The sequence below is a fragment of the Aphis gossypii genome, chromosome 2, assembly GCF_020184175.1.
Source record: "Aphis gossypii isolate Hap1 chromosome 2, ASM2018417v2, whole genome shotgun sequence".
Classification (NCBI taxonomy): Eukaryota; Metazoa; Arthropoda; class Insecta; order Hemiptera; family Aphididae; genus Aphis; species Aphis gossypii.
This window is the reverse complement of record NC_065531.1, coordinates 10,607,980-10,624,823: the sequence shown is the minus strand read 5'-3', so window position 1 is coordinate 10,624,823 and position 16,844 is coordinate 10,607,980. Positions and strand designations below refer to the sequence as shown.

Sequence of the window (16,844 nt, the reverse complement as noted above, 5' to 3'; positions counted from 1 at the left end):
GATTAAAAGAAGAAAAAAATCTCGTTGGATTCAATCTCTTGCCATGGCACGGTAAAATATATTATCATTATAACTACGTCATAACAATAACGTGTTTTCTTTATGGAGCACGAGGAAATTGCACCTATTACAACAAACTGTTTGAGACGCGCCCATACACACTATGCATAGCAACGATACAGATATATTGTGCATATCTAAATAATAAACTAACACTTTTTTTTCTTATTTACACCGCCGGCCGCGTATAGGCCAGTTGTGGTATAGTGAGGCCCTCTCTTAGCGATGGTACGCAGCAAAGTTCAATTTATTCTGACCATAAAAATACACATGAAACCGTCATAAAAAATGATATGCATATAATATGTATATCTGACCAACGGGTATTAGTTGTAAATTATTTGATCGGTATGGGATAGCCGTTCTGATGTATTTACATGTGTATGCATATATATGTGTATGCATATATATGTGTGTGTGTGTGTGTGTGTGTGTGTGTGTGTGTGTGTGTGTGTGTGTGTGTGTGTGTGTGTGTGTGTGTGTGTGTGTGTGTGTGTGTGTGTGTGTGTGTGTGTGTGTGTGTGTGTGTGTGTGTGTGTGTGTGTGTGTGTGTGTGTGTGTGTGTGTGTGTGTGTGTGTATTATGTATCCGATGGTACGCCCCGGAAAATTGTGATAAACGAGGGATGGTGATAAAATGTCGCCAGATTGAATCGACATTATATGCATACTTACGAGTTATCGTTATTTTATGTATGTATATGAGAGCGGTTCACTCATAAAACGCAATATTTCGTAATGCCGACGGTCTTGTGAGTAGAGACCACCGGCGTAATAACCACGAATTAATATTACAATTTATGATTCATTGTATTCAATACGAATACTTGCGCAATATGCTTTACATTTATAATATTACAATATAAACGTACATACTAATATGTACTATGCTGTTTAATTTGTACAATGTAAATATTAAAAATAACTATTAAAAAACTATTTTCAGTAAAACGGACACAATAATAATCGTTTGAATAAAATAATATCACGTTTTATTACACAATCCATTTTTAATTTGAAATATTTTAATATTATGTAATTTAAAATATACATACGATGCTTCTGACAATATGTTAGCTAATATATTATTTTACAAATTGTAAACATAAAAAGTTTTAAAAATTGATAAATATGATGACTGCAAAATATACAATTCGAATTATCTATTGATTTCTGCGTTAGTTTGATAAAATTAACGTACGGTTGCACGAAAATCATATTATAAATTATAAGCGATTAAAATGTTTAGTGTTAATGGTAGACACTTCGCACGCGTATTGTAGTATATCATCGGCTCACTTTGGATGAACCGTGTCACGCAGGGTTGTCATTTTAGACGCGAACCAATATGTCTGATCCAATAGTATGTCTGATCATGAATAATTGCGTTTGAAAAAGCATTCTGATCGGCGGCCGTTTATTACTGACTAATAAATCACATTTCGTGTTAAATACGTGTAATATATTATGGGCTCATCAAACTTAATCGTTTTATATGACAGTTTATATAGAGTGAATCCTTCTATACATAATGTACAATAACTATATTTCATACGTAAAGTATTAGTGTTCATGTGTGTACATGTCTATATATTAGTAACGACAGTAGCAGCTATAACTGTAAAAATGATTATCATAAACGAATAAAAAATTTCAGTAAAAATACGACCCTTGAAAAATATCTCAGTTTTCTATATTACACTTCTGCGCGGTGAAAAGGTTTTGATTTTAGTGTGGTATAATATAATATATATATATATATATATATATATATACCATGATGTATGGGTATAGATACGCATAAAATATCGTATTGACAATAAATGCAATAATGCAAATAATAATGTTGTCCAAAAACCTTCATAATATAAGATTCCAACTGAATTTTAAACCTAGGTATAGTAATATATACTGAAGTATAATAATATACGTTTAAATGTCATCGTTATTATTGTTGTTTTATTAATAACGACTTTTTTTTTCTTTCCGGCGTGCTGCCATAAATTTCGTTATTTTATTCCCAAACATCTTTATGGCGTAATAAACGGTCCGGAGCTATAATATAATATGATATTATAGTACATAATACTATATCGGTTAGGTTATAATGCATCAAAAACCTTCCTGTAACGCCTCATTCGAGTATTTAAGTCGAATCACGTTTTTTTTTTTAAATTCTTGTCGCATCAACAGTTAAAAATACGTCTATAGTCCGTATTTTCAGTGTGTATCATTAAAATAATATAAGCCCATACATAATACTATGCAAAAGTAAAGAACGGGAGTAGTTTCGACGTGTTGGTTTATGCAATTTATGGTGAGTGGTGGTTGTCGTATATAGGAGGCATTCGAATGTATCGCATAGTCAGGTGGACTACCATAACTTATGTATATTATTTTTGTGTCATTTAACATTAACATTTTTTTTTTATTAATTTCATGACTTTATAAATGAATAAACAATAATAACATTACTAATTAAAACTGTTGACAAATTTCTTTGACATATCCTATCATTTATTTTTTCTTAATAAATATGAATTTATTTATTTTGTATTTTTAATATATTTCCAACTGCAGCAATTTAGTGTTGTTAGCGTTGATGTATAAATATAAAAATATTACCAAACATTTAGCAGTGCTTGTATATAGTCTGTTTTGAAATGTTTTATTTCCAAGCAGATATATAGAATATCTTAATTTAAAAATAATTATAACTCCCTTAAAAAATAAAATATCATGAAAATAATATTGTTGGTTTTAAGGTTGATAAAATAATATATATGTTCTGTTATATTAAAGTTAATAATAACACAATATTGGTTCTTCTGAACTTAACTTGACTATGTTTGTAAGACGAAGGAAACACAATAACATTATGTTTATGTGTTATCCTCGTAAGTCTTTAGATGTCTCATAATATATTATTTGTACGACTGTAAATACGACAAATCGGTAAACTACAGTGAATTAAATTTAAGTTACCAAAACTTATACATTATGGTATAATATTATTTTACTGGCCTGCGCTCATCATTGAATGAAAAATAATATGTAAAATTTAATACTTAACGATTCAAAGCAAATGTATATGCAAATATAATAATTTTGAAAATTGTATGATCTATAAATTTAATAGTATTATTGTTTAATAACTACATTTTAAATTAATAGTTTGGTTTATTAGTAAAAATTGTTAAGCTCTTATTTGAGAATAAAACGCAAGCTCAGGATTGTCCACCCCCATGTATTATATCGAGTAAAATTGTTAGTTGGTACAACATTATTGTTTACTAACTTGTTAAAACCAACTCGTTTAAACTGACTTTGTTTCAAAAATTAAAACTTTTCGATACGTTTTTAATTAGTTCAACATTGTTGATTGAAAAGAAAGGAAAAAACTTATTCAGTATACCGCACATAGTGGTTCAAGACTTCAAATACGTGTTGAATGATTTATAAATTGTATTTTTGTAGCCATGGATCGAGTGGGAAAATTGTAAGTAAGCTCTGGAAATACACCCCATCCACCTTTCCTAAGGAAGAAATGGACAAAAACTTTTTAATCATTATTTTCTCTAATGTCTTCATCAGCCAATACCCTACGCAACGTCTTAATGAATCCAAGGGTTTTAAAAAAAAAAAAAACACATTATAAAATGCGTTTAAATAAATCAATAAAAAATAAAATAAAAACCAGACCTGTAAACCTACATAAGTATATATATATATATATATATATTTAATACATAATATAAAGAGAAGCTTTGTAAGCTATTTTCTAAAGAAATACACGTGCAAGTAAATGAAGTAAAATTCGACGAAAAAAGTTTACATTTGGATTAAAAAGTTGAACGCCCGTAATCACCGTCAACTAGGCTACTAACCCAAGCCCAACTCATCGTTTATTTAAAAGTTTTTTTTTTTTTTTTGTCTCTTGTTGTTCATAAACTATAAAAACTCTTCACAAAGTCATACACACACATATACATTTGTACCTGTGTAAATAATAATAATGATAATGATATCTAAGTACATACCTGCTGTGGACTTTTGTAGATATTATATTATGCTGTAGGAATGTGCCATTTTCTATTATTTTTTATTATTGTAATTCATTTTGGTTAGTTATGTTTGTGTCAGAAACGTGTAAGCATATCATACTACACACACGTATGCACACACATAGCTATATAAGAGTTAAACAAAAAGTAATTCACTATAAAGGCATTTGTAACAACACAAAAAATCGCCTACAGTATTCGAGTTCAAAAAGAGTATATTATATTATACAAGATGGTATTCTTTTTATTCATTGAAAACTTAACATATTTATATCATACCGACAAAGGTACTTTAAAAAAAAAAAATTAAGACGTACCTACTTACATGCCATTCCTGTTAACAAAAGATTATTTTGTAATACAAATTGTAAATAAGAATTACATTAAAATTATATAAAAATCCTAAAAATGTTAGGTTCATGATAAAAAAAAAATCAATGTGTTTTTATGTAAATTTGATTCGGGTTATGCATAAGTAATATTTTCAGAGGTAATACAGATTTTTTATTTTGTTTATCAACAAGTATTAAGTCTAAGTGCAGCGATTTAAGAGTGTCTTTTTTATCATGTTCTACCCTTCAACGTTGTTAACATTATAATATTTAATTCTATAGAATATTATAAAATTATATAATGTTTGCAACTACTTTATCTGAACTTTATGATATATTTGTGGTATTTATAATATACTATTATCTTATTAAAACGAAAACTGTATCTGATATAAAAAAATATATATGCTTGTTTGAAATAACTCATTTTAATAAGTGTAAGTATTTATTTATTATAAAGTTATAGTTATTATTTACTAATAATTATATAGGTATTCGTTTCTTAAAAAAATGTTTTTTTACAAGAATTTTATATAAATACACTATACTATTATAGTGACGCGTTATAAGTATTTTTACGGATTCGTAATATATTTTTATTAAGAAACTTTTTCAAGAATAAACGAAAATGATCTTGAAATATATGTAATTAAAATTAATCATGAATAACAATTATTTGTTTATTTGGTTAATATATTAATATTAACCATAAAGTTAAAATAATTTAGCTTTTAATTATTATTCATGGTGTTTAATAATATTATGTCTGTCGGTATTGCTAGGTACCTATGTAATATGCATATAAATGTATAATATATAATATAATATGATGCCTTATCGATACAGCGATTACGACTTTATCAACTGTTTTTTATTTTAAATAATAAGTTCTCGTATAATATAATATCTAACATCTTAATTAAATAAAATAAAAAATACGTATAATATTATATATATATATATAAGCTCACTCGACTGTTGTTGAAAATAAGGCACTATTGTTGATTATTTTTTTTAATTATTATTATTTAATTAAAACAGAAACTGTATATATTAAAATATAATAGAATATATCTGTTGGTAATGAAACGTTTCGGTTTCGAGTTCACACACACACACACACACACCCACACATATATATTTATGACTAATACATCGTCGATGGTTGTAAATTAGTCTTAAGAATATGTTAATTGATTTAATCGGATTTAAATAAATTGTCTTAGGGTTTAACCGTTTTGGCCGGAAACCAGCGTACCTGACGTCCGATGCACCCCCGCACATCCTTCCGGTGTAATAGATTCATATATACAGCGAAATAAGACCGCCTCGATGTTTTTGGGCCAATTCCAAGACCATATTCAATACAGTTTAGTGGAGTTAGACGGTGAAAATTAATAAAGGGGAGTGTCCGGTGTAAAGAAATTCACGAACATGCCAATTTTGCCACGTTAAAAAAAAAATAGTACATCTCCGGCGAAGGCAGCTTTTAAAAATCGATTTATATGAATACAAGTTTTACAGGTGGTCACTTAGAAACAGAGTTTTGGAACAAATATATTATATTTCAACATTGCGAGAAAATATAAAATCGTAATATATTATTTAATAATTTCTGGATTTGTTCCCGGATAGTAGAAGAACTTCTTTTTACGGTAAGTAAAAACTTATTTTTTGAATATACTTTCCACACAAATCTATCAATAGAATGCATCCTTCACATCGATTTAAATTAACAAAAATTATTCTACGATAAATTTGTACCCGAGTTTTGTGAACAAAAATAAACTTTTTAAATCTTGTTAAGTGGGTTTGAATTGAATTTATAATATCTTCACGAGGATTTAACAAAGCGTGATACTATTGCTCGTGAATAATAAAATAACATATTTATCAGTTATTATTATTATTATGTACATATATATATATCGTTTACACTCTAATCATTTGCAATTTAATACATATCTACGCTGAAATAATATTATTAACCAATTATTAGTTTTTAGAAAATTTGGGAAACGTTTTTTTGTTACTTGATTACAATAACTTTTTCATGATATACGAATCGTGATAATATGTACGCTATAAACGATAAATAACCTTTAAGTATTATAATGTCGAAAAACATAATGATTTATATTATAATAATTTGTATTTAGTGTATCGATTGTCATAAAACAAAAAAATAAGTATACGGGTAAAAAGTTGTTATCACGCGCACGATAATATATCTACCGTACATTTCTCCGGGGAACCACGACGATGACGTCAAAGTTATAACAATAAATTCTACCAATAATGATTATTATTAGGTACCTGTTATTGCAATGTTACGCTGAATTGAAAACGTGTGATGGTAGATTATACAATATTGTTACGATAAAAAGTACACCGAACCTATAGTAGGATGTTTCAGTTCACAAAGCATATACATAAACTTTTAATATAGAATATTAATAATATTCCAAATTATTTCAAATTATTACCACCCCTGAGTGTTTTGGGGAAAACAATAACGCTGCAATAATAATATTACGTCCGTAAATCCGTTTAAACAGAATGGTTCGATTTTTAAAAGCATATTAATCTCTCGTTCGGTATTGTGTTGTGGTTTTGCGTACCAACCATAATATTATTATTGCGCAAAAATACGTACAGTCAGTTGGAAATCTCAGTCATACTAATATATAATATTATTATTACTGAGCACTTGTTCGGATGGAAATTCTTAATACTTTTTAATTTAAAATATTATCGATTGTCACGATTATCTCGATATTATACGTAACATATTAAAGGGTGTGTTTCGATGACAATAATTTATACATGAAACGTGTTGGTTTTTCATAATATTTTAACCACAATCTGTGTGCGTATACGATATCAATACCGGGTAAATAGATGTCGTCATATCGTTTAACTGATAGTAATAAAGAAAAAATACAAAATATAATTATTATATCAACATAGTTTGACAGATAGAATACATCGATAATTAAGTGATTTTAAAATTATTTATACGTGTACACCGTTGTACCAATGTGTACACTTTACAGAGTGCAGGCGTATTACACATTAAAGGTGATTTATAAAATAATAAGAATAACAACGGCTGCTTAGAACATTGTTAGTTACAATATATTTAAATCACGACGTGTTCGTCTAAAGATTTTAATATGAACAGAATAGATGACGATCGTTGTATTTTCCGACATGAATGTCGAATGAGAATAAGAATAGGATCTATTGGTTTTCTCGGATAGTGACCAGTATTCGGACCGGTGGGAAATTATGAAAAATCAAATGACCAGATATAGCGGTAGTCACCTTGTTATCGTGGTTATTGAAAACAATATGTCATAATATTATAAAAACACAGATCATATTGATTTCTCCCGAAGCGATTGAAACGACTGCAGCGTACCTACAAAGTTCAAAAAAGCACATAATCTCGGTCTATTTTTTATTCTATGTATTACAATGTCATTATCTATGGACATATTATATATTATACTTAAAAACGTACAATTTTTCCATTCTCCGTTCACGAGATATGCGAGTATACAAACGTCCAGTTCAAAGCGTATCGTTATATTATTGTTGTTGTTGTTGTTGACTTTTTTTTTACAAGTACGACCCCGTAAATCCGACTGTGGAAACTTTTGCACCAACCATATAATATATTATATCGGCGGGAATCGCACGTACAAAATAGAGCGATATTATAAATCGGCAGCGGCGATCAGATTTGGGGGATTGATAAAAAATCCCCAGAGGATTACGTAAGGGATAGGCGGTGACGGCAGCGTTTTTGTTTTTACTTGCCGTACTTAGGTAAACGTATGTGTACAAGTCTGAAACAGTAAAAAATGACTGCGTGCCTATGTATATGGTATAATATAGGTACGCCCGATGTATGAAAGACTAAATCGTTCGACTTTATATATTATATAATATGCGTGTGTGTACGTGCAAAAATGTCCCGATGTAAGCGTTGTTGAAAAACGAAAGTCTTTTGGTTCTATGACGAAATAAAATGAACACAAATACTAGGAAACGTTATTCTTCTTCCACTTTCACACGTGCACAGTAATTGTTTTAACCTGACTTAACCCAGTTCTAAGAATTTTCGTTTGTGACTTATTGTTGTAGTTGAACTCCGACGGTGGCTATACAGTAATATTTCACGCGATCCCGTCGTGAGAGCGTTTACAATATAACGTCTCGTCACGTCCGTTTGGAAATTATTTATTGAGGAAAACCATTTTCATCGACATCATAATGTAACAAGTAATAAATTATATGACGTATAATGTAATAAAAAATAAAAATAAAAATAAGTTGTATAATAGTTACGTTAAAAATAATTAAAGCAATAATATTGATGTTTAATTTTTTATTCTTTATCTGAAAAAAAACGACAAAAATATATTTTTTTTTTTATCATTCCTATAAAATTATCGAATATAATATACTCATATTATATAAAAACGAAACTACATGTACGCCTATTCACCACATTTCGTTTACGACCTAAAGAACACTGCACACATACTGTGCTTAATTCACTCCCACATATCTGTCCGTCATTTGTGTAGTGGTGGAGTGGATGATCCACTGTTAAATCCGTTAAGTCCGTATTATTTTAGGATGAAATTAAAAAAATAATAATAATTTAGTCCCATCGTCCTCATCGTCGGACTCGAATCACGTTCAAAAGGTCCAGACACGTTTCAAGCTCGGTGTCTGTCGTAGTGGTGGCGACAGCAATACACGTTCGCATTCACACTCAGTTCTGCAGCCACAGTAATTGAGGTAGTCTATTGTATCTGACCCAAATGGTTTCGCCGCCCAGGTTTTTATTAATTTTATCGAAACGAAGTTTTTCAAAGTGTGTTTACCACCCCTACCCCCATATCACCATACGCATGCACACTCACGCATCTCAGACCACAAGAATTGACCACTCTTCCGAGAATTACCCCAAGTAACTGATGCCCCTGGGTCCAGTTTAATTAAAAGTCTTTATTCGCCACGCCCCAACTAAGTAAACTCAAGCGTAAGCACGTCTGAATGCAATAAAGTAGTCATAAAATAATTTTTATAATAGAAGAAAAAAATAAATGCAATGTATTTTATAAAAATGACAATAATTTGAACATAACATTATATAGTGCATTTAATGATAACGGCAACGCAGATTATTTCAAAATCATGATGTAAATTGGGTTCTGGATTTATATTATTGTTTTAATATATACTTCTTTTCTAATAAAATATTTAAAAAATAGCCTTGTCACTATGATTATTGAGGTTTCTCAAAGAGAATAACCAAAATGGTACCTCTGAACTCTTCACAGTTATCGATTTTATAGTGTCCTACATAAGTCATAATATAATGTATCATGGATTCAAATTACTACTATATTATACAAAAATAATCAAAATCTCCTCCGTGTCTGTCGTGCTTGGTTAACTACTGTCCCATTATCGCCATGGCTTTTCAGAGGAATAACCGAAAACATAAATTTGTCAGACTTATTAATCTTAAACAGTAATCTTTGTTCATTTCTGTTTTGATTATTGTTTGTGTATTTTAAACATACTAACGGTGCATAAATATTAAAGTTTAACCAACTATCTACAATAATAATGTTTAAGCATTTTTATTTTTAATAATAAACTGTCATTAACGAAGTCCATTTTAATTTTAATTATTGCTTTTGAGGTTGTACAACTAAGTATATCTAAAATATCAACTGTTTTTTAATAATATATTTATTCACCAATAAATAAATAATAACTTTGTTCTTTAAATTATAAAGTTAAAATGATTTATACTCGTTAAAAAAAAATAGTAATAAACAAAATAAGATATCTATAAAAATAATAAAAATTAAGATAATGCAAAGACTACTTATGATTTTATACAAATTGAATTTACTTGTTAATATTTTTTTTTCAAATAAAAGTCAAACAGTTAATTATTTTGTTCACTGATTGCAAGCATTGTTTGCGTTATTAAAATGCGTTACGTTATTCATTACGTACTCTCAGGCTATTCTGAGTTTTTTTGAAGAATTTTTGTTATAATTTAGTTCTATAGTATAGAATGTGGATAATTAATGACGACTATTAAATTATTTATTGTTGTGATCATACCAGAACTGCTGATGACGACTACTGCAACGATCAGCAACAAAGTCCTTGAGATCCACGAGTCCACTGCGACTGCGTATGTATACGGCCGCATGTCTCCGAAGATTGGACCAGCTTCCGTAATTTAGGCTCACATCTATGCGCACTGCAGATGTTCCACGTTACAGAACTTTGTCGGAAACCTGAAACGACCACCAAATCGAAACTACTTTATTGCTATATTTTATAAAGATATACGAAGCTGGAAACAGAAATACAGAAATAATATGGCACTGCACATATTTATAGTAATAAATGAGTATTTGCTATTTTGCAAACGTTGATTTTTTTTTTAGTCATTGCTATATAATATAAATTACACATTATTTTCAAGCTGCATATTGTTTTAATTAAGTACTGTTTTTTTTTTAATATTATTACTATTATTCGTAACATTTCTGCAGCATTATATCAATGTACATGCAGTAGGTACTACGATACATTATGATGTAGGTAAATTAATTACGCATTGGAGCAGTGTGAGTCTTTGATGTAAACATTAATCGATCTAAAATCCCTAATACACGCATGAATCACATATTATACAATTATGTAACATATTGTTATATATTTTAATATATATACGTATATATTTTGATGTGGTTCGTAACGTAGGTACTCAAGCATTTATGATTCAACAATTTGGTCTCCCAGATACTCTGATCACGTGGGGAAATCTGGTCACGAATCTATTGTTTCCGGTTGTTTTATAAATACATATATTCAATAATATAGTTCATTTCTTCTCAGAAATTGTCTCATCGATCGTTTCCAATATTGTCATATGAGCAGTTGTCATTCGGTCAGTTTCTCTCGAAATTGAATTATAATGATCAAAAAAATAAGTTCTAGAAATAATGATTGCCGAAGTATCAAAGTCACATAGTACAGACGTTATTCGATCCTGGTATGAATAACAATGATGTATATATATTAATATATATGTTATGTGCGATTCTATGTATTTCCCGTAGTAGTATTTATTTTCCAGTGACCTCAGTTACAGGTTATATAGTGAGTGCACTGATATCAGCACAGATCCTGAAGTATCAATATTAAACTTAGCTTATTTTCGACCCGATAAACCTAATCTAACCTAACCCGATGAAATCTTATATTATGTTAACGCTGCAATAATTGCAATAGTTTATTATTTTTATATGATATATTATAACTGGCGTAAATACTATGATTCATAACGATGTTATGAATTATCGCGTGACTTGTTGTTTATTCCGTTATCGTATTAAAAATAATGTTCATTGGATTCATATGGTACAAACATAGTACAACATACGTGTATAGTGATATATACTTTTGTGTTTTCATAAATTATATAAAACATTACTAAGTATCAAAAGAAGCATATGATATTAATAACGATAATAAAAATATAGAAAAGTGGTAAATAATTGTTTGTTTACTTGGTAAATGCTCGGCGGAATTCCAGTAAAACATTATAAGAGTTCCGGTTGCTTGTCGTTGTGTACATTTTTATAATTTTATTATATAGGTATATCAAATAAATCTTTCTAATCGTAATAAACCCAACATAGGAATTTTTTTTTTTTATCTCAACGTTCATTTTGTGCCTGTGTAAGTGTTTTTTTAAGAATATAAAAGGTTAAAAAACCTAACCTATTTTTTAGAATAACGTCTATTAAACGTATTTTCTTTCTACACTCGCAAATGCACATAGCTAGATACGTCAGTTTTATTTTTATAAAATTTTATTTTATCAAACCTCCAATGGGAATTCAAACAAGCATTTTCACCTGAATTTATATTTACGTGCATATATTACTATTACAAAAGACTCAAATTCGAGTAGGTTACAGTTACAAATTAACTAGTCTTTGATCAAAAATGCTATTAATATAATGTGTTGACGATGAAGGTAGTAATATTATTGTATTAAAAACCAAAAATATAGTGTACAGTTATATTGATACTCTATAAAATTATATAATATAGTTAATATTCAAACAATAAAATCGTCATGTTGATTTTACGTGAACAATGATCCCCAGATTGCTTCATTATATTGCAAAAAACATATTTTAAAATTGGTAAACATTGATGAAACATGTTCTTTTATTATGAACTACATTATTTCTACACATAACAATGCGAAAACTCAATCTTTGATTTGATTCATACGACGTTATATTATGTCTACTTACTGTATAGCAATAAAAGTTGCAGTATACGTAACATGTAATAAATAATTGTAGGTATATTAGATTAGTAAATGAATAATAAAAACATTTATATCAATGATAATTTATTGATAGGATATACATAATATTTATGGGACTGAATAATAATAATACAATAAATCACAGATTATTAAACAAAAGTATAAAATAACATTTTTAGATTTTTTACAAATAAGTGTACTAAACCAATACGTTTTGTATACATAATTAATATAAATAAATTTAGAAACACATTTTGAATTTGGAAAAACTAAGTTCATAATTAATTTGAGAACATTTAATAAAAACAAAAATATTATAATATACAAATTTTAATTAAAGATAATAATATGCAATTACTTGTAAATAATCTACTGTTTATACAAACATATTTTTTTAAGGTTTATAATTTCGGTTTATTATTAACTTATTGTAATGATGATTACTATCTAGCAACGAATCATTTAATTTTTAAGTAAGCGTTACGGTTTTTTTTTTCATTCAGACCTTAAAATATTTTAATTAAGACACGTAAAGTGACTTTCGATGAATTTAAAAATAAAATAAGAGCAGTTATGCCATCTCTACACTAAGTGGTTCTTCGAGGGGAACTAATTAGGAATTAAATGTTTTATGAACTATATTTTTTAATAAGGAGGATGAAAACTTTAAATTGTAATAGTAATAAAAGTTATTTATAGTTTATAAATTAAAAATACTTGAGCTACTGTTTCGAGAATTGTATGTATTGATTTACGTGTACTTTCTTTCTGTTATCTATGCCTTTTCTTTCATCTCATTGACCATTATCTTGGCCTTTACTTTGAAAATATTTGAAAATAACTTTTCTTGAAACATGTAATGGTAATTTACTAAAATATCGATATCTCTTTCACCTTTTTGTAAATTGTAATCTCATTTTTATTATTAAGCTTAGTATACTTGTACCTATAAAATGAAATAATACAAATTTCAAAATAAATTGAACACTTTATTTCTATACGCTATATTTTATTGTCACGTTTTCTATTCAACATTAACTGTTGACAGTATATCATTTATAAATTTATAATTATACTAGAACAATAAGTAAATTAATTTAATTTCCTTCAATGTACCTATTAACTTTTAAAATATAGTATAATAGAAAGTAAATATTTTATCATATTTTATATACATGTAAAAAGACTTTTTCTAGCGTAACAAATCTCTAAACGCATATTACATTGTAAGATGATGATACACAAAGCGCTTCTGGACTAGCAAATGCCATTCTTTTCAATACATTATTACTGTTGTCCTTTGAACTTCATGTTCAACAAATGTAAATATATACATCTATTATATTATACAACGTCTTACATTTACACAGAATGAAATCGTTTTACAACTTAACGATAAGCCCGTTGTATTTATATCATTGTCTACGTATATTTTAGTTAAAGATTATTATTAATATGTATTTTAAAATGTTTTTCACATAGTACGAAGAACGTAATGTTGATAATATAATTTTTGTAGTATATATTATTATGTGTCAGTGCACATAAATCTATCATGTAAATTGTTATGTTCAAAATAAATAAACAGTGATTTTTGTTCTTCCTTTAAATTTATGGTAGTATAATAAATCAACTTATTATTGCGATATTCTATTTTATAATAGAGCAAATTATAGGGTATATAATCAAAAGTAAAAAATATGCTGTAACGCAATATCGTTAGATATATTTTAATCGTTAATATTACAGAAAACTTACAGTACAAAATGTACTTAATATGAACATTGTAACTTTATAAATTTAAATGTAATATACAACTATAGAAAAACCATTAATCGTGAATAACATAATAATTTAATTGATCAGCTTTCTACTGCTTCACATTATTATGTCTAGTACACAACAAAGTTATAGAATATTGACAGTTATTCTATTAACAACAGGTATCGATGGTAAGTGATATTTACCATAAATTTTGCAGCATTGTATTATGAGTTGAGTAAGAATGCATGCATTACTTATCGGTGGTACCTTTTTCACAACACGACTCCTTACATTATTTTTTTTTTTGCAACATTTCCAATCGTGAAATCATACAATGTACCAATACGGGACTGAAATATGATTGTACACTTACAAGCATATTTGCTAAATTAAAAATTTCATAATGCACTTCAATCAACACGTGTAGCTATATCAATACTAAACTGATTTGATGCGGATTCAATTACACAAAAAATACACAAATTACAAATATATATATAATATGTTACATAATATATTTTAAACCTTTCGGTAAATTAAAATCTTGGGATGAACTAGCTGTATAATTTTAATATATCTCCGTCAAACGAGGTGGATACGTTTAAGGAACATCGTATATATTTTTTACCATAATATTTATCATGCATTAATAAAATCCTATGAAAATTAAAAATATATTCTACTAGGTAAAAGTATTTAATTTTTTTAGAGCAATGTTTCTTCATGTATAAACCAAATTAAAAGTTTAAACAGGATTATAGCCTATTAATATTGAGAAATTCTTCAGAATATAAATTAAGAATAAACTATTCACATCGCATTGGATTTATTTGATTTAAAGTTTATTATTTACGAGATTATGGTAGATTGGAACACATAATAATATACAATGATATATCCTTATAATTTTTTCTATGTATATGTTTATATTATATCTATTAGTTGTTTTATTATTTATTTATTTTTTTTTAGAGTTCTATATTTGTTTAATTTAACTAGACAAGACTTTAACTTTCCAAATAAAATAAAATTCCACAATATATTGATTTGTAGGTATCTAAAAAAAATATTATGAGTTGATTCCCGGAGGAAAATTATAAATACCCCAGAAGGGGGGAGCAATCAATACTGCATGTAAGTTTGTATTATATAATTTAAAGTGTATAGACTATTATTTTATGAGAAAATATAAATTAATTTAATTTTTCTGAATAACCAGAAATATAAATTAATATATTCCAGCCATTAAAAATTAGTATTTAAAATATTATGATGGTTTTCAATATTCTGTTTACAGTAAGTGTTCTCAAAAATCGAATATATTTAGTAGGTACATTTCATAAATTTCACTATGTCGCTTATCTATATATATATATATTGAAATATTATAAAATATTATAATAATATAACCTCGCGGTATTAATTTTATGTAAAAAAATTGTTTTTAGAATAAGTGGGTACTACTCTACATTTTGACAAGCAATGAAACAACTATGCATAAATGGTGTTATTTTGCCTATACAGATCGCCGTGTTATCTTTAAATAATACAATAAATTAAATTTATTAGTGAATACGTTTTGTTCAGTGGGTAAAAAATAAACAGTTTTTATTTATATTTTTTACACAAAAGCAATCATATAATCGTTATATATTATGTATATAATACATATTTTATTAAACAGTAATTAATTTGCAACTCATTACAACAATATACATAATACCTATTATATAAAACTTTATTTCCAACACTAATAATTATATGTACTATTGTAATCTGATTATATTAGGAATACTAATACAGATTAGACACATATTATTATCATATAAGATATTACTCCTCAAATTTAAACTAAAGAAATTTAATTTTTTTTTTTTTTTTTTGTCATTTTGGATATTATAGATTTTCTCAATTTGGTATTATTTTTTTATTAAGCTTAAAATAAATGTTAGTGGTATTTTTAAACTTTTAATTAAACTAACATATCATGTACTTATTAGTATCATTAGTTTTTTAATCAAACAACTTCCAAACCTTAGTTATAACTAGTTAGGTAAGGTCTTAACTCGTAAAGTTAACTATGATTCTACAGAAAATGAATAATATATATAATATACAGTTTTAAATATTTGTTTACATTATACATATTGTTATGTAAATAACCTATAAAATGTGTTCTTTGGACTAGAATTTTTATTTAATACATTATTATATTATTATATTTTTT

At 27.3% G+C, this 16,844-nt stretch overlaps 1 protein-coding gene across 4 annotated transcripts in view; it reads right to left on the bottom strand.

Moving 5' to 3' along the window:
• Positions 1–16,844, bottom strand: part of LOC114121288 (lachesin-like) — a 176,126-nt gene that overhangs the window by 102,449 nt on the left and 56,833 nt on the right. For all 4 annotated transcript variants that reach the window (XM_050199484.1, XM_050199485.1, XM_050199486.1 and 1 more), the window contains one exon: positions 10,618–10,796. In XM_050199484.1, the coding sequence (XP_050055441.1) occupies positions 10,618–10,708 (91 nt within the window). In that variant the 5' untranslated portion in view covers positions 10,709–10,796. The remainder of the gene's footprint in view (positions 1–10,617; positions 10,797–16,844) is intronic.